This window comes from Sphaeramia orbicularis, chromosome 14 (genome assembly GCF_902148855.1).
Source record: "Sphaeramia orbicularis chromosome 14, fSphaOr1.1, whole genome shotgun sequence".
NCBI lineage: Eukaryota > Metazoa > Chordata > Actinopteri > Kurtiformes > Apogonidae > Sphaeramia > Sphaeramia orbicularis.
The window spans coordinates 43933311-43951947 of NC_043970.1; the positions used below are offsets into that span (position 1 = coordinate 43933311).

Sequence of the window (18637 nt, forward strand, 5' to 3'; positions counted from 1 at the left end):
TTTTCCTAACCAAATTTTTCAACGCTTTACAGATAAATAAATTCTGTAAATGAGACAAATATTAGATTTGACCAAAAGTTTATGATGGGAGTAAATTAACTCATCTAATTTACATATTGTGACGTCTCAGGGCGGCGGCCATATTTGATTGTGTAACTTTTGAGTAAAACTGAACTTTGAACATATTTACATGGAAGTTTTCACTTTTTTGTATCTTATCCTTAAAATAAATGAATGAATTTACATTAAAATGAAAATACAAAACTATTATATTTCGGAATAAATGTCTTAAAATATTTACTGTAGACATAATCAAGCATCAAAACACTGAATAAAAAATATTCTATATGAATATTTCCTTTAAGCAGTCGATTTACTGACTGTTGTCAACTTCAACCATGACCAAACGCTGTTTTTACACTTTAACCGCTGCTGTTGTTTATTCAGTATTAAATCAAATAAAACACAGATTTTTCTCCTGTTGTTTCTGATGTGAAACGTGGCTCAAAAACCTTGGTGTGATCTGACTTTAGTGCCTTGTTTACAGTTCATGTTTGGATCTGTACCTTAAGGCAGATTTCTTGAGCTGAGCCTGAACCTCCTTCACCAAACCCATGTTTCTGCTGTTGACAAAGTTTTCTCGACACCATTCCTTCAACGAAACATAGAGTTAACGATGATTCAACATCCTGACAAACACTGTGTGAACAAAACAGGGTCTGGGATCCAAAACAATAATGACTGATGTCAGAATATAGTTTTATATTAGATCGATATCAGTGCATTGGTTCATTTGAGTTCAATTATTATCTTTGTTTCCAAAATGACTCAGATGGTTTGGACTTAATTTTACAGAAGTGTATTACATTCACATGAAAAATAAAAAATCAGCTCTGTTTTCCTGAACTAACGAGATAATGATTTTGCATAAAAAGAGCCCTTTTTTTTTTTTCCCATGAAACCGCTTCTCGTAATTATGAGATAATTATCTCATTAATTCAGAAAAACAGTCTATTTATATTTTTACATAGTCTGTCTGATTATAGTGTTTGTTCTGAGGTGGAACACTTTCTAATGTGAAACTGAATTTCCTACATTTACTGTCAACAACTGCTCATATTTGTATGAAAACCTATTATATTCACATGGAAAAATAAAAATCAGCTCTGTTTTTCTGAATTAATGAGATAAATCTCGTAAAAACTGGAATTGTCCAGTTTGTACAAAATCTGGAGTTCATTGACATTTGTGGGGAGCACGTCTGCGATGTGCAGATTTAGTACAAACTCATCATTTGTAAGAATCTTTGTGTCCAAGGCATTAGGACTCTTTCCTTCAAAATGAAAACATCCGGTCTCAGAAAATGAAAAAAAAAACAGGTGTTTTTGGTCCGTTTTTCCATTTCTGTCAGGTAGTAACTTTATTTTTGGTTATTAGAGAAAATGAAAATCAATCAGATTTTTAAAAAAAAATTTGGTTTATCTGTTTTACACTGAAAAAGAAAAACGCCTTGAAATTAAATTTGAATTCTTCTATTTTAAAGCAAAAATCAATTAACCACTAGTTTTTCTTTAATTTCTGAAAATAAAATCCAATTACCAGCAGATACATGGACCAGAACCACCGTCAACACACTAGTAAAACTCTATTCTTTTCATCAGTCATTTTAGTTTTGAATCCCAGACCCATTAGAAAACAAACACCTGAATTCAATGTGTCCACAGACTTTTGTCCACATCTTCCTTCTGTCTTCATGTGGACTCACCTTGTTGCCACCGACTTTCTTGAATGCTCTGTAGATGTTGAGCAGGGTCATGTGATCCCCTTCGCTGGACATGAACTTCTTGCGGGCAGCGAGCACGTCGTCGCGTCGTGCCGGAGGGTTGTAGAGCACGGTGTCGACGGACAGCAGCGACACGATGGTCAGAACCTCCTCAGAGCAGGAGAAGTCCGGGGACAGGAGGATGGTCTGAGGACACGGAGGGGGCGGGGTTAAACCCACCAGTCACACACCTGAACAACCCTGGTCACCATGGCAACCTTCCCCATCGCAGGAGCTTTTAACTTTACTTGGATTCTGTAAAACCTCAGTGCTTTTCCACTGAATTTACCAGGTAAAAAATTTCCCTTTGACCCTAAACTTTCCCAGGAAGGGGCGGGACTTTTCAGATTCTTGGAATTCTTGTGGGCGGGGCTGTGTGGTGAAGGACTCTGATTGGTGGAACTGTCAGTGTTCCACACTTCCCTTCCGCCTCCATGTTGTGTCTGTGAACTGGTTTGTTCCATTTACACCAGATTCACTTCATTTGTGTTTAAATGGAGCAAAAGAAGAAAACTATGAGAAGTGGGCGACGCCCACCAACATGTGACCAATAGGATCTTTTATTTTTCAGGTGGCTCAGCGTATTTGTCTCAATCACTAAAATAAGTTTTTCTTCAAGTAAATTATAACTTTGGACTTTATTTAGTTGTAAATTCAACTTTAATACCCTTAATTTAACTGAATCTGCTAATATTTGACTTTAATTTCAGAGAATATCAACTTTTTTTATGTAAATTTCTGTCTTTATTGTCAGAAAATCCAGGTTTTAGCATTAGGTTATTTTTTTAATTTCAGTTTTCCTGTAATTATTTATTTTTCTCTCATAAACTCAGAGTTTTGTTCTGATTAATGAGTTTTTTTCTCATGAATGTAGAATGTGAGTTTTTTCTTTGTCCACACCCTCTTGTGGTTGGAATAATCTGTGTCCATCTGGACGATAAACCTGAACCGAACAACAATAGATTCACAGAAAAACATCCACACATTCAGCAGGAAACGATCGAGTCTGATTTGAATGTCTGACATATTGGAATTCTACTCTTATGTAACTATGAATATTACCAATAGAGTTGGATTATTTACTATTATTATTATTAGTATTATTATTATTATCATCATCATCATCATCATCATCATCATATTATTATTATTATATATATATTATTATTATTATTATATTGTTTGACTTTAAGATGCACTTTTTTTTCTTGCACTTTATTCTGTTGTTGCTTTGAACAGTAAATTTCCCTGTTTGGATCAATAAAGTCTAACCTAATTTAATTTAATCTAATCTAATCTAGTGTAATCTAATTTTATTTAATCTAATATAATCCAGTTTAATTTAATCTAATCTAGTCTAATTTAATCTAATCTATTTTAATCTAATGTAGACTAACCTAATCCATTTTAGTCTAATGTAATGTAATCAAATTTTATGTATTCTAATCTAATTTAATTTAATCTAATCTAGTATAATCTAATCTAATTTAATTTAATCTAATCTATTTTCCTGAAACATAAACCACGCATATTGTCAGAATTCTTTCACCAGGTAAATAAATTCCTGATACTAAAAGTTCCAGTGGATGTTGTTGTAACAGGGGCTGAGGGGGGCGGGGCCTAAACTCCCCTGGGGGCGTGGCTTCGTACCTTGGCGTATCTGGGCTCCAGGGGGAAGTTGGCCATCTTTTCCCCAGAGCGGTGAGTCCAACCTGGCCATCCTTCCTCTCTCGCCCCCAGCAGCTCCAGATGATCCACAGCAGAACGAACCGCCTCTGGGGTAAATAAACACAACCGGTTACCACGGTTACCACCACAGCCACTGGCAAGTTCAGCACTGATCCATGATGGGCAGCCTCTTACCTGGAGACGGCTTGGACACAAAATCAAAATTCATCACGTCTGGAATCCCCAGAGCCATGAGCTGGAGCATGACCCCGGCCAAGTTACACCTGCACCAAAAAAAAAGGAGAAGAAGAAGGAGAAGGATAAGGAGAAGAAGGAGAAGGAGAAGAAGGAGAAGAAGGAGAAGAAGAAGAAGGAGAAGAGGAAGGAGAAGAAGGAGAACAAGAAGGAGAAGAGGAAGGAGAAGAAGAAGAAGGAGAAGAAGAGGAAAAAGTAGAAGAAAAAAGAAGAAAAAGGAGAAGAAGAAAAAGGAGAAGAAAAAGGGGGAGAAGAAGAAAAGAAGAAGAAGAAAAAAAAAGAAGGAGAAGGCAAAGAAGGAGGACGACAGGAGGTGTTCAGTCTCTGTGACCTGAATAAATCAGCTGCAGGAGGAGTTAGATTAATGTTCACAGACACACAAACCTGCAGATCAGCAGATGGAGCAGATAAAAGCAGAACCAGATCCACCACAGACACAGAAAAGAATCCAGAAAAGACCAACAGACGAACATATGATCTGGGCTGCATTCCCTTTAACCACATTCAACTCTAATTCAATTAAATATGATGGAATACTGCAGCGTTTATATTATACACACCATGGATATTAGAGAACATTTAGAAGGTGATATCAATAACATGTCATCATCAAAAAGGACAAAAAAGACTTTAAAGTTCATCAAATATACTGATCTGCATGTTTTTGTATTTTTAGTTTAATAATGATCTGCCTCAGATTAAAGGTGTTAAATCTTACACATTTTAATAAAATGAATATAAAACAAATGATCAAAGTTCTGTTTATCTGATGTTTTCAGTGTATATAATACAGTATTATCCTCATATATATTCATATATTTATTGTGGTGGATGTTCACCGTTTTTCAGTGAAAACATTGAATATCTTTCATCTGCTAAATCCACTTCCTGTGTGTTCTGCTGTCGGTCACTGAACTCATCGTCCTACCTCTGGATCTCTGGAACCGTCATGGGGATCAGGTTGTCAAACTCCTCCTCTGTGTAAAGTCGATAACACGACCCAGAATCCTCTCTGCCTGCTCGCCCCGCCCGCTGCCAGGCCTGGGCTTTGGAAACGCGCTGGACCGCCAACACCTCCAGACCGCTGTCTGGAAAAAACAGATATATACCGCCAAATATATATATGACATATATACCACCAAAATATATATGACATATATATCACCAAAATATCTATAACATATATACTGTCAAAATATATATACCACCAAAATATATATGGCATATATATATATATATATATATATACATACACCACCAAAATATATATGACAATATGCCACCAAAATATATATACCGCCAAAATATATATGATATATACCATCAAATTATATATGACATATATACCACCAAAATATAACATATATCCCACCAAAATATATATGACATATATACCACCAAAATATATATGACATATATGCCCCCAAATATATATACCACCAAAATATGACATACAGGGGTTGGACAAAATAATGGAAAAACCTTCACCTCAAGATGATAATGCCCCAATCCATACAGCTAGAACTGTTAAAGAATGGCATGAGGAACATTCTAATGAAGTTGAGTATCTCGTATGGCCGGCACAGTCCCCAGACCTCAACATTATTGAGCATTTACGGTCAGTTTTAGAGATTCAAGTAAGACGTCGATTTCCACCGCCATCGTCTCTAAAAGAGTTGGAGGGTATTCTAACTGAAGAATGGCTTAAAATTCCTTTGGAAACAATTCACAAGTTGTATGAATCAATACCTTGGAGAATTGAGGCTGTAATTGCCGCAAAAAGCGGACCTACACCATATTAAATTATATTTTGTTGATTTTTTAAGGTGTTTCCATTATTTTGTCCAACCCCTGTATATGCCAACAAAATATATATGACATATATACCACCAAATTATATAAGACATATATATCACCAAAATATATAACATATATACCACCAAAATATATATGACATATATACTACCAAATATATATGACATATATACCAACAAAATATATATAACATATACTCCCATGTGGACCTTTATATGACATCAGTTAAAACCTTTCATCACAGTTATTCCACACGTACAGATGTGAACCTGATCTCACCAGGGTTGAACCGTTTGGCCTTCACCATCCCTGTGTCGATGACAAACTTGATGCCAGAGATGGTGACAGACGTCTCAGCCACGTTGGTCGACAGGATCACCTTCCTACTTCCCTGAAAAAGAGTACCAGACAGAATCTACAGATGTTCTATACGTCAGCTATGAGTCACTGCAATGCCCCTGAAATAAATAAAAATTAATTAATTAATAAATAAACAAACCTCACATTATTAACTCTCTGGTTTCCCACCCACAGGGGTTCAACCTGCCCAGTGTCAAACGTCAAAGTTTTTTTCTAAAGTTGGCTACATTTTCACTGTTCTTTTTTTAAATAAATATATTTGTTGTATTTCATCAACTTGAGCCATAAACAAAAATACCAAATACTGTACTATAAAAACAACAACATATTTTGATGCAAAAAAACTGATTAAAAAAAAAATAATTCAATGAACTACATAAAAACTGGATTTTTAAAAGGTTTGTTCCTTCTGTCATCTGTCAGTGATTCACACCAACACTGGTTCATTTTATTATTATTTTTGGTTCTAGGTTAAATGTGTCAGTGTGTATTTTGTACTCACTTGGTAGAAGGGTGTTAATGTAGGAATTTAACACTGTTTATTATGGGATGGTTTTAGTGGATGGATCAGAATTTAAACAGACACAAATGAACAACTGTTGAATTCTGACCTAAAACCTATTTTCAAAACTAATCTGACCTTTAATAACCTCAGTGTGCGTACTACGCTCACCTGGGTTAATATGACCTTTAATAACCTCAGTGTGCGTACTACGCTCACCTGGGTTAATCTAACCTTTAATAACCTCAGTGTGCGTACTACGCTCACCTGGGTTAATCTGACCTTTCATAACCTCAGTGTGCATACTACGCTCACCTGGGTTAATCTGACCTTTAATAATCTCAGTGTGCATACTACGCTCACCTGGGTTAATCTGACCTTTAATAATCTCAGTGTGCATACTACGCTCACCTGGGTTAATCTGACCTTTACTAATCTCAGTGTGCATACTACGCTCACCTGGGGTTAATCTGACCTTTAATAACCTCAGTGTGCATACTACACTCACCTGGGGTTAATCTGACCTTTAGTAACCTCAGTGTGCATACTACGCTCACCTGGGTTAATCTGACCTTTAATAACCTCAGTGTGCATACTACGCTCACTTGGGTTAATCTGACCTTTAAATATCAGTGTGCATACCATGCTCACCTGGGTTAATCTGACCTTTAATAATCTCAGTGTGAATACTACGCTCACCTGGGGTTAATCTGACCTTTAATAACCTCAGTGTGCGTACTACGCTCACCTGGGGTTAATCTGACTTTTACTAATTTCAGTGTGCATACTACGCTCACCTGGGGTTAATCTGACCTTTAATAACCTCAGTGTGCATACTACGCTCACCTGGGGTTAATCTGACCTTTAGTAACCTCAGTGTGCATACTACGCTCACCTGGGTTCTGGAACGTTAATAAAACTCAAACTTCCAGGATGTTGTAGATCCATAAACATGCGGTACTTCTGCTTCTAAATAAATTCCAGCTGATCTTAACTCTGTCGGCTTCTGTCTGAATCTAACGTCCACTTGTTCGGCCGCCTTCTGACCCCTTCGCTGACCCCTCCCTGCACAAACGCGTCCTCACCTTTGGGCCGGTTGGAAAACCCTGAGCTGCTGCGCTGGAGGCAGCGAGGCGTACAGCGGGATGACGACCATGGCGCCGCAGCTGTCGGGCAGATGCTTGGCGATGTCCCGACACGTCCTCGCCAGCGCCTCGATCTCTCCTGACCCGTCATGAACACGAGGATGTCGTGGGACGGCGGCGCCTCCTGTGAACAAACAAAACAGTTCCCGTTTCTGTTCCCGTGTCAACAACGATCACCGCCAATGAGAGCCGGAGCGGCCGGAGGAGGCGTTAGCGCCGCAGCGTTTCTGCTTCGACTCAGGCTGCGTTTAAAGAAACACAGCAAAACAGAGACGACACTGGAGGAAACCAACACTGGTCTGGGTCAGAGGTCAACCCTTTAAGGCCCAGGGTTCCTCTGTTCTCCAGATGTTCTCTCGTACAATCATGGGTCTGGTCGGTTTAGTTCAGGGCTGTCCAATCCTGGTCCTCGAGGGCCGGTTTCCTGCATGTTTTAGATCAGGGGTCTCAAATTCATTTTGGTTCAGGGGCCATATTTAGCCCAATTTGACCTCAAGTGGACCAGACCAGTAAAATAATGACTTAACTTATAAATAATGACAAATCCAAGTGTTTCTTTTTGTTTTAGCACAAAAAACCCCCAATTAAATTATGAAAATATTTACATTTTACAAAAAATATGTGAATAACCTGAAAAAACAGAAATTTCTTTTGAAAAATTAATGCAATTTTAACAATATTATGCCTCGACTTATTATTTATACATGTACATTTACACACAGTGTTACATAAACATTTGGTAACAGGCAGAATATTGTTAAAATTTTGGAGTTTGGAACTAAAATTTGAACAATTTCTACAATATTCCATCTCTTATTATTAACATAACTCCAGATCACAGTGGATCCACAAATGCACAAAACATTTAGTAACAGGCAGAATATTATTCAAATTGTACATTTCGGGTTGTTCATCTTTGTTTTTATTTATGTACTTATTTGCATTTTATTGTGAAAGAATAGTTTTGTAAATGTAAATATTTTCACAGTGTAATGTTATTTTTTCCCTTGAATTTTTTCCACATAATTTTTCACAAAGAAAATTTGCAGTTGTCATTATTTATGGGTTATTGTGTTGTTATTTTACTGTAGATCACATTGGTCTGTATGTGGAACCTGAACCAAAATGATGTGGACAACCTGGACTGTTCAGGTTCATTTTTGCACTTTCATCCCACGGGCCGGAATGGAACCTTTGGTGGGGGGCCAGATTTGGCCCCCGGGCCACATGTTTGACACCTTTGTTTTAGACATTGCAGTTTTAAGTTACTGTTTTGTTCTCATTCCCTTGATATTGTTTATTTGCATTTCTGTTTTAAAATTGTCATTTACATGATTGAAATAAAGATATTAAAAAAAACTGTATAAATTTTATGTTTCGGTATCTTTTATCTCAGTGGGTTTTGTGTGTTTCTGTGTTTTTTTTGTAAGAGAGACATGTAAGACGATTTTTTGTCACGACAGACAATAAAGCTGACGGACGGACGGTGCTGTGTGAGAATCTACCGTAGAGGATAACTGAACTGTAAGTGGCTGTTTGTGTACCTGATGGATCTGGAAAATGGAGACCAGCGCCGCCTGCAGGTAGTCGGACTGCGGCTGCTTGGTGTAGTAGATCTGGATGGGATGCTGTCGACCCTCCAGGTATAGAACCGGAGACTTGTTGAAGTATTCAGAGAACAAGTCCACGTCCATGGTGGCCGACATGACAATGACCTGAGGAGGAGAGTCAGCGTGTGTTAGTTCAGGTTCCACCTTCACACCAATATGATCTAAAACCAGGAAAATTATAACAGAATAACCTAGAAATAACAACTACAAACTTTTATCTATGTTTTAGAGTGAAAAATGTAAAGTTATATGTTCAAAATGTTTACAACTGCACAATATCCTTAAAAAAAGGAGAAGTCTGTTTTGTACGGATACAAGAAAAATACAAATCTAAAAATCTATTCACAGCCTTAAAAGACGGAACTAAATGTGTCGTCAAGGTTAAAGTCACTATTTAGTTTGACCTTTGACCCCATGACAGAAGCAGCACAAACAATTAGAAACATCTGACATGAGTTCAATTAAACTGGATTATTTGGTTCATCTTTGCTCAATTTGTTGATTATTTTATTTATTTTGTTGATGATATTCATTTTTGTTAATTTTGGTCATTATTTTTTCCATTTCTGTTCACTTTGTTAAAAAATGTGAACGACATGAACAACCTGAAGTTTCTTAGAAAAATGACAATTGTAATTTTAGTGTAATTTTACCAAATTCAGCCTCAGTTTATCATTTACTCATGTTCATTCTATCGTACAGATACAGTGGATCTACAAACACACACAACATTTAATAACAGACTGAATATTGGAACAAATACACTGATTCATATGAAGACAGTTCAGGTTGGTCAGATTTGTTCAAGTTTTTCACATTTTTTGTTAATGGATAGTTTATAAATGTAAACATTTTCATGTAATTTTACTGTTTTCTCCTAAAATAAGAGATAAATTCAGAGTTGTCATTATTTATAGGTTATTCTGTTCTTATTTTACTGGTTCTGATCCACTGATCCGACCAATCCGATATCTCAAATCATTTGTCCCGTCTGCTGTTAAGTTTTTAAATAGCCTGTAGACCAAGGTTATAATAGTTTGGGAATGTTCATTATAGTTTAGTATATTTAGTTTTGACTTTTTTTTTTCTCTAATTCAGTTAGTTTCATTTGTTTTTAGAGCAGGTTTGCTAGTTTTTATTAGTTTTAGTTGTTTTCTAAATGCTTTTAGTTTTAGTTCAGTTTTACTATTAATTTTATTTTTTTGATCTTTTCTCTTCTTCTCCGTCGTATTCAAATAAATCCCAGACAGGACTCTGCTGTTCTCCCAACTTTAGTCTCCATGTTTCCAGGTAGAGTAGGGACCAGAAGACGACTGTAAACCACAAGTGACGACAAGTGACGGACCGTGAACTGCCGTATGGTGCCGCTATATAAAATTGCTCCAGCAAAATAAATCGATTTCGTATCAATCCGTCATTGAAAAAGGAAGGGAATTTTATCCATAATTTTTATCCGTTTTAGTTAGTTTTGTAAGCACACAATACAGTTTCAGTTTGTTAGTTTTTTTTTCTAATTATAGTTTTTATTTCAGTTAACAAAAATGTTTTTACAATTCTAGTTTTCGTCATTTCGTTAGTTTTCGTTAACAATAATAACCTTGCTGTAGACAAGCTTGTTGGGAACAATGCACTGTTAACTATGATGACTTATTTACTGAATTATTGTACTATGTGAGATGTGTACACTTTTGCTGCAAATCAAATTGCTCTTTGGGGACATTAAAGATTTTTCAATGAATTTCAATTCAATTTAGATCACACTGGTCTGAATGTGGAACCTAAACTAAACCCATTTTAACATCATTTATGTTGATATATTAAGTGTCATTTATATTTCACTCGTTTGGACTGGTGTTGACCGTCTGGTGGCCCGTTACGGCCCACTGGTCGTATGTTTGACACCATGTTGCAACGTTCTCAGTTTTATCAGATCTGTCGTCGTACCTTCAGTGGGAACTTGTTGAGTTCTTTGCGGCGCCGTTGTGCGGTTTTAACCACACCGAACAACACGTCGGTGTGAACGGTTCGCTCGTGGGCTTCGTCCAGGACGACCCAGTGTAGCGCAGCAGCAGGGGGTCTCCGATGGCCTCGCGCAGCAGCATCCCGTCCGTCATGAACTTCAACTTGGTCTCAGAGGAGGTGACATCCTCGAAACGCACCGTGTACCCAACTGAAAACACACACCAGCACACACACCCCTTTAAAAGTCTGTGTATCAGATCTGCTACAGCAGGTTCTGGAGCCTCCGTCTAAACCATAGACCAGTGAGATTAAAAAAAACAATAAAATATACGACAGAATATGAACACATACACGACAACCTCTTCTTTTTATTTTATTTTATTTTTTTTACCTAATCTCTGTTTTTCAGCTCACGGGTATCAGTCACTACAAACAGGACCTCTGAACTTTGAAAACTGAATTACTCCTAAAGTCATTATCACACAGTAATCAATCAATTCTGTATTTAATCTGCAGAATCGGAACTAAATGTGTATAAATATTTGTGCTTTTTAAAATATTTCTTATATTTTCAGATGCTTTTTGATCACTAAACTGCTATGTTAGCATTCTCCTGTAACAGGACACTCCTTCTTTCTCCTCCCTGTTGTGGCTCCAAAGTGTCAGATCTGAATTATTCTGACATTTACAGACAGATACGAAGGTAAACAAAACATCCAGATCAAATTTGACATTAATTGGTGCGTATATAGCAATTTACAACAACTTGTAAACAGGAAGTCTGTTTCTCAGTTTGACATGAGGTCTAGACTCCTTAGGTCTGCTGGTATATCACCATGACAACCACATTATAGATAAACCCATGGATTAGATCATGTGGAAGTCCTGTGTCTAAACTAAGTGTGTGTCCAGTTTCACTGATCCAGAAGTCTGTGTTCTGGGTCAAACAGGACATTTAGAATCCTCAGAGTCAGTCAGAGAAGGTCAAACTCAGCTGCAGATGAATTTATCCAGATCTAAAAGGACATTTTCTTCTATCAAAGTTATATATTCTGAAAGTACTTTTACAGAACTACACTTCAATCCAAATTCTGACTTTGAAAAGTTTAATCCAACATTTTTATAGCATTTTCTTTATTCTCCTTCTTTGTAATCATTATTATAGTTATTATTATATTATAGTTTGAGCCAAGCTGCTGAAAATACAGGTCTACACAACATCGAGAATCTATTCTAATGAACTTCGGTATTTTATCATCAAAATGATATGATATGGTTGGATAGTACTTTTGGAAAACTACATGTCCATCAGTGGCTGACAACCCCCTTATAACCAGCAGCATCACAGCCCTGCCTGTTCCACATGTGGAGCCTAAAAACTGAAAAACACAGAATATTCATGTCAACTTCTTCTTCTTTTATATTATTATATTATTATTATTATTATTATTACTATTATTTATATTCACGTCAACCTCTTCTCCTTTTTTAAATAATTTTAAAATTTTATATTCGCATCAACCTCTTCTTCTTTATTATTATTATTTTTTATTCACGTAAACCTCCTCTGTCGTTCGTACCAGTTTTCCCAGCTGCGTCCTCTTCTCCTCTGCGACCTTCCAGCCAATGAGATGAGCGGCCACGCGGCGAGGCTGCGTGATTGCGATGATTGCCCGGGCGTCCGATTCCAGCTTCATACAGATACTGAGGAATCTGAGTGGTTTTTACCAGAACCTGTCCTCCCTGGATGACAGACCCCCACCCCACATCAGTCAAACATTTACAAATCTGACGGTTTTACACACATTACAAACATTTACTATTATCATCCATTGACATTCTTCATTCATTCACATTTAAATAATCAAGGGAAGACTTGGTTCAAAACATCACTGTCATCTGGGCCTCCAAGCCAACTGTGGAGAAACATCTGTGAATCTACTGAGATGAATTTATTTGAATGTCTGTTTTATCATGTTTATCTTTAGAAATATTACATTATTTATTATTTCAATGTCTGTTTTTGGACTGTTTGAAATAAAGGTGGGTCTGCATGTTTTATCTTTATAAATATTACATATTATTATTTAATATTATTTTAATGTCTGTTTTTTGGACACTGTTTTCAAATAAAGGTGGTCTCCACGTTTTAGCTTTATAAATATTACACCATTACTATTATTTTAAGGTCTGTTTTTTGGGACTGTGTTTAAAATAAAGGTGGTCTCCACGTTTTATCTTTTTAAATATCACACTATATTATTTTAAGGTCTGTTTTTTGGACTGTTTCAAATGGAGGTGGTTTTCCATGTTTTATCTTAATGAATATGACACTATCATTATTATTTTAATGTCTGTTTTTATGGACACTGTTTCAAATAAAGGTGGTCTCCATATTTTATCTTTACAAATATTACATTATTATTATTTTTATGTCTGTTTGTTTAGTTTTTCTGACTTTCAAATAAAGGTGGTCTCCATGTTTTATCTTTATAAATATTACACTATTATTATTTTAATGTCTGTTCTTTGAACTCTTTGTTTAAATAAAGGTGGTCTCCATGTTTTAGCTTTATGGAATATTACACTATTATTATTATTATTTTAATGCTTTTATTTTTTTTTTTGTAAATGCTGATGTTGTAATGTCTTGCCATTTCCTGTTGTCTCTAAGAGAAATTGTTGGGTTTTTTGCAACAATAATTCAAAAATAAATAAATAAATAATCCCGGTGGACCCGGATCGGGACCGGAGCCTCACCGATCAGCACCGCGCTGTGGAGCTGCCGGAGCTGGTTGAGGAGCTGGGCTTGGCCTGGTGGATGGGCAGCGCCTCCTCTGGACGTCTATCGGGGCACTCGCATTGCCTTTCCTGGGCAGCAGCATCCCAGGTCTGCTCTTATCCAGGCGGAACAACACGGACCCCGGCTTGAACCTCTTGGCCGGAGGAGGGTCGGGGTCGTGGGCATGGTCCGGGGACGGGGTCTGCCTGTGGGGGGTCGGAGCTCAGCGGCTTCCACTGGAACCGGAAACTTTACCATCCTGTCCGTCGAACACGGAGCCTCACTGCGGTTGTTTTGCTCCGTCCACGAAAAAAAAAAAAAAAAAAAAAGCAGAACACGTGGTTAATGTCGGCGCAGGCGTTTGACGTCATCAGTGCGCGCTGTTACCCTCAGTCGTGACATGTCAGGCAAACTGATCATTTTATTGGAAAAAGTTCACGTACCGGTTACACAAAATAATTATACCAAAACACGCCCAAATTTTAAAGTCTTTCTGATGGAATTTGAAAAATATATTAAATCATTAGAATTTAGCTTTAACGAAAAAAGCACTAACACCCTGGCAATGCTTTTAGTTTTTAATATCTGGTAGGATAAGTTGTAAATGGGTATTATTATATTAGTGTATATAGGAAAAAGGATGTGTGATATTATTATTATTATTATTATTTTAATACAAAATAATATTGCTATATAGTGATTCATAAGGAATAAACATTGGGGTAGGAGTACATAAGTTTTACTTCTTCCTACTCCTTTTCGAGCATATATAATTCCATTTAATTTGTTTATTTATTATTATTTGTTATTACTATTAGTATTTATTTATCTTTGTTGTTTGTTTGCTTATCAGTCATTTATGTACCAGTACTTATATTTTGTTGGTTAATTTTGTTTTGATTTCAGTCTACATGTTCGAAATAAAGATTTCATTCATTCATTCATTCAATGCTCATCTTTCCACTGATCCAGTGTATTCCTGCATTAGTGACATTAGTGTAAATTTTGTTTTCTTTAGTCTGTGTTAGCGTTTGTTTACATTTATATCTGATCCAATATTATGTTGGATTTTCAGCTGTGGTCCTATAGTTAGCTCAGTGTTTTTCAACCCTGTGGTCACCTGAAATTTCTAGTAATTGATTAAAAAAAAAAAAAAATTACAAAAAAAAAAAAAAAGTATGTGTTGAGTTGACAGAGCCAATCCCAATCCATATCAGACAACTGTGGTTGTGAAACTGAAGCACTGTGGTTCTGCTTATCTGTCAAATTTTTCATTGTGGTCAGTTCAGATGATGCTCATAGTTTGAGTTCTTGTTTGACCAGTATAATTGTCAGCCTGTAAATCCAAGCTGGACTGACTGTACATATCCTGACCAGGGAAAATCCAATTCTCCCTTTGTGCAGTAATCTACACCTGGCTTTTACTGCCTCCGTCCACAATAATATAGATTATATAGACTAAATGTCCTCTAAAATTAACCTGGATTTGAAACAGAGGATAGGAAACCTTACAGGATCAAAAACTAATTAATTTGAGTGAAAAAAAAAGTTCAGTTCTGGAGTCGCCAGAAATTTGTGATGTTAAAATGGGGTCAGGAGTAAAAAAAAAAAAAAAAAAAACGGTTGGAACCACTGAGTTCCATAGCTGGACTGGTCCAGCTGTTCACATGGAACCACTAGAACTAGACTGATGGAGGTTCTAAGAGAAGGTACCGTTAGTCCAAATGTGGTTCTGTTGGGTTGGATTGAGTTGTTCGTTGAACCTGCTGGTGCTGGCTTCAGTTTGTCAGCTGAGGTCTTGTGATCATTAGTGTCATTTACTGTGGTCCAAATATGGGTCCACCTTGACACCAATTTGATTCTATTTGTCATTTATTATCGTTTCCTACTGGTGTCATATGATGTCTGTCAGTAGTTTGATTTGACTTGCACTCGTTTCATAAACCTACGACTAAATGTAAACCTGTTGACCGTAATAAAGTCAGTCCTTTCAGTGGTTTCAACCCCACGACTGAAAAATACAACTGACACTAACAGACCTACAGTAGAAACACAACTGGCACTAACACATATACAGTAGAAACACAACTGACACTAACACACATACAGCAGAAACACAACTGACACTAACAGACAGACACCAGAAACACAACTGACACTAACAGACAGACACCAGAAACACAACTGACACTAACCGACAGACAGTAAAACACAACTGACACTAACAGACATACAGTAGAAAACAACTGACACTAACAGACAGTAGAAACACAGCTGACACTAACAGACCTACAGCAGAAACACAACTGACACTAACAGACATGCAATAGAAACACAACTGACACTAACAGACAGACAGCAGAAACACAACTGACACTAACTGACATACAATAGAAACACAACTGACAATAACAGACAGACAGTACAAACACAACTGACACTAACAGACAGACAGTAGACACACAACTGACACTAACAGACAGACAGTAGAAACACAACTGACACTAACAGACATACAGCAGAAACACAACTGATGCTAACAGACATACAGTAGAAACACAACTGACACTAACAGACAGACAGCAGAAACACAACTGACACTAACAGACAGACAGTAGAAACACAACTGACACTAACAGACAGACAGTAGAAACACAACTGACACTTAACAGACATACAATAGAACACAGCTGACACTAACAGACAGTAGAAACACAACTGGCACTAACACACATACAGTAGAAACACAACTGACACTAACAGACATACAATAGAAACACAACTGACACTAACACACATACAGCAGAAACACAACTGACACTAACAGACAGACAGCAGAAACACAACTGACACTAACAGACATACAGTAGAAACACAACTGACACTAACAGACAGTAGAAACACAGCTGACACTAACAGACCTACAGCAGAAACACAACTGACACTAACAGACATGCAATAGAAACACAACTGACACTAACAGACAGACAGCAGAAACACAACTGACACTAACTGACATACAATAGAAACACAACTGACACTAACAGACAGACAGTACAAACACAACTGACACTAACAGACAGACAGTAGACACACAACTGACACTAACAGACAGACAGTAGAAACACAACTGACATTAACAGACAGTAGAAACCCAACTGACACTAACAGACATACAGTAGAAACACAACTGATGCTAACAGACATACAGTAGAAACACAACTGATGCTAACAGACATACAGTAGAAACACAACTGACACTAACAGACAGCAGAAACACAACTGACACTAACAGACAGACAGTAGAAACACAACTGACACTAACAGACAGACAGTAGAAACACAACTGACACTTAACAGACATACAAAAGAAACACAGCTGACACTAACAGACAGTAGAAACACAACTGACACTAACAGACAGTAGAAACACAACTGACACTTAACAGACAGCAGAAACACAACTGACACTAACAGACAGCAGAAACACAACTGACACTTAACAGACAGCAGAAACACAACTGACACTTAACAGACAGCAGAAACACAACTGACACTTAACAGACAGCAGAAACACAACTGACACTAACCGACAGACAGTAGAAACACAACAGTTGTAAACATACTAGTGTGTGTTTTATTTGTGTATTTACCTGTATTAACCCACTCACTGCTGTCTGTCCCACAGAAGACCAGGACAGTGCGACGTTTGTTTGGAATAACTGAGGCTTACATAGACCATGTGATCACCGTAGCAACGACATCAAAGCATGGCACAACTCTCTCTCTCTCTATGGCTCTGATTACATGGAGGATGGAGAGACCTGAAACATCTATAACATATATTAGTCTGATTTATGGTTTATTGAAGGATTTACAATATGCGACAATTTATGCAGCAGATATTGTATATTTGTCTTCTTTTAAGTTATTTCTGAACTTCATTTTAGTTTTAGTTTATCACCTTTTACAGTTCAAGTCATCACTAAATTAAACTGAATTTCATGAATATAACATGAAACACAAGATTTTCCCCAACATTATAATAATTTATGCCAGAATAAATCAAAATCGAACCTTTTGTGCTTCACTTTATTTTCAGTTTATATTAAAACTACAAATAATGTAACTCAACGCTGAAGAATTTATACTTTACCTCAATTTAATTTATTAATATTAACAAATAAAGACAATGCAAATCCGTATTATGTATAGTTCTAGTCATAGGCAGTAGTTTGATACAGTCACTGAAAAAATGCGTTAGTGTAGTTTTGAACCAGTAGAGGGCAATATGACGATACTGTTTTACAACATATGTGTAGTAAAGTTCATGTGTATGTCTGTATGTAGTATGTTCTCCGTCAGTGTTCACAGTGAATCAGATCCAGGCGGAAACAAGCTTTTTGATGCTCTGCTTATTTTATATTTATTTTATGTCATTTTATGATATTTTATTTTATGTTATTTTATGATATTTGAAGTTATTTTATTTTATATTTTACTTCATTTTATGATATTTTATTTAATATTTTGTTATTTTATTTATTATATATTTTGTGATATGTTATATTTTATGTTATTTTATATTTTACTTTACTTTATATTTTATTGTATATTTTGTCATGTTATTTTAATTTATACTTTATTTTATGATATTTTATTTTATTTTATATTTATTTTATGTTATTTTATTTTACTCTCTTTATTGAAATTAGA

The 18637-nt window shown here is 36.4% G+C and overlaps 1 protein-coding gene across 1 annotated transcript in view; it reads right to left on the bottom strand.

Moving 5' to 3' along the window:
• The window catches only part of dhx33 (DEAH (Asp-Glu-Ala-His) box polypeptide 33), a 15770-nt gene extending 1447 nt beyond the window's left edge, over window positions 1-14323 (bottom strand). Inside the window, 19 exon segments of the mRNA XM_030153520.1 lie at window positions 567-583; window positions 586-652; window positions 1766-1969; window positions 3473-3510; window positions 3513-3553; window positions 3555-3597; window positions 3686-3774; window positions 4674-4833; window positions 5840-5951; window positions 7498-7646; window positions 7649-7691; window positions 9112-9282; window positions 11122-11231; window positions 11234-11348; window positions 12720-12809; window positions 12811-12882; window positions 13889-13958; window positions 13960-14143; window positions 14281-14323. Of these exon segments, the coding sequence (XP_030009380.1) occupies window positions 567-583; window positions 586-652; window positions 1766-1969; window positions 3473-3510; window positions 3513-3553; window positions 3555-3597; window positions 3686-3774; window positions 4674-4833; window positions 5840-5951; window positions 7498-7646; window positions 7649-7691; window positions 9112-9282; window positions 11122-11231; window positions 11234-11348; window positions 12720-12809; window positions 12811-12882; window positions 13889-13958; window positions 13960-14143; window positions 14281-14323 (1818 nt within the window).
• Window positions 14324-18637: the final 4314 nt, after the last annotated feature.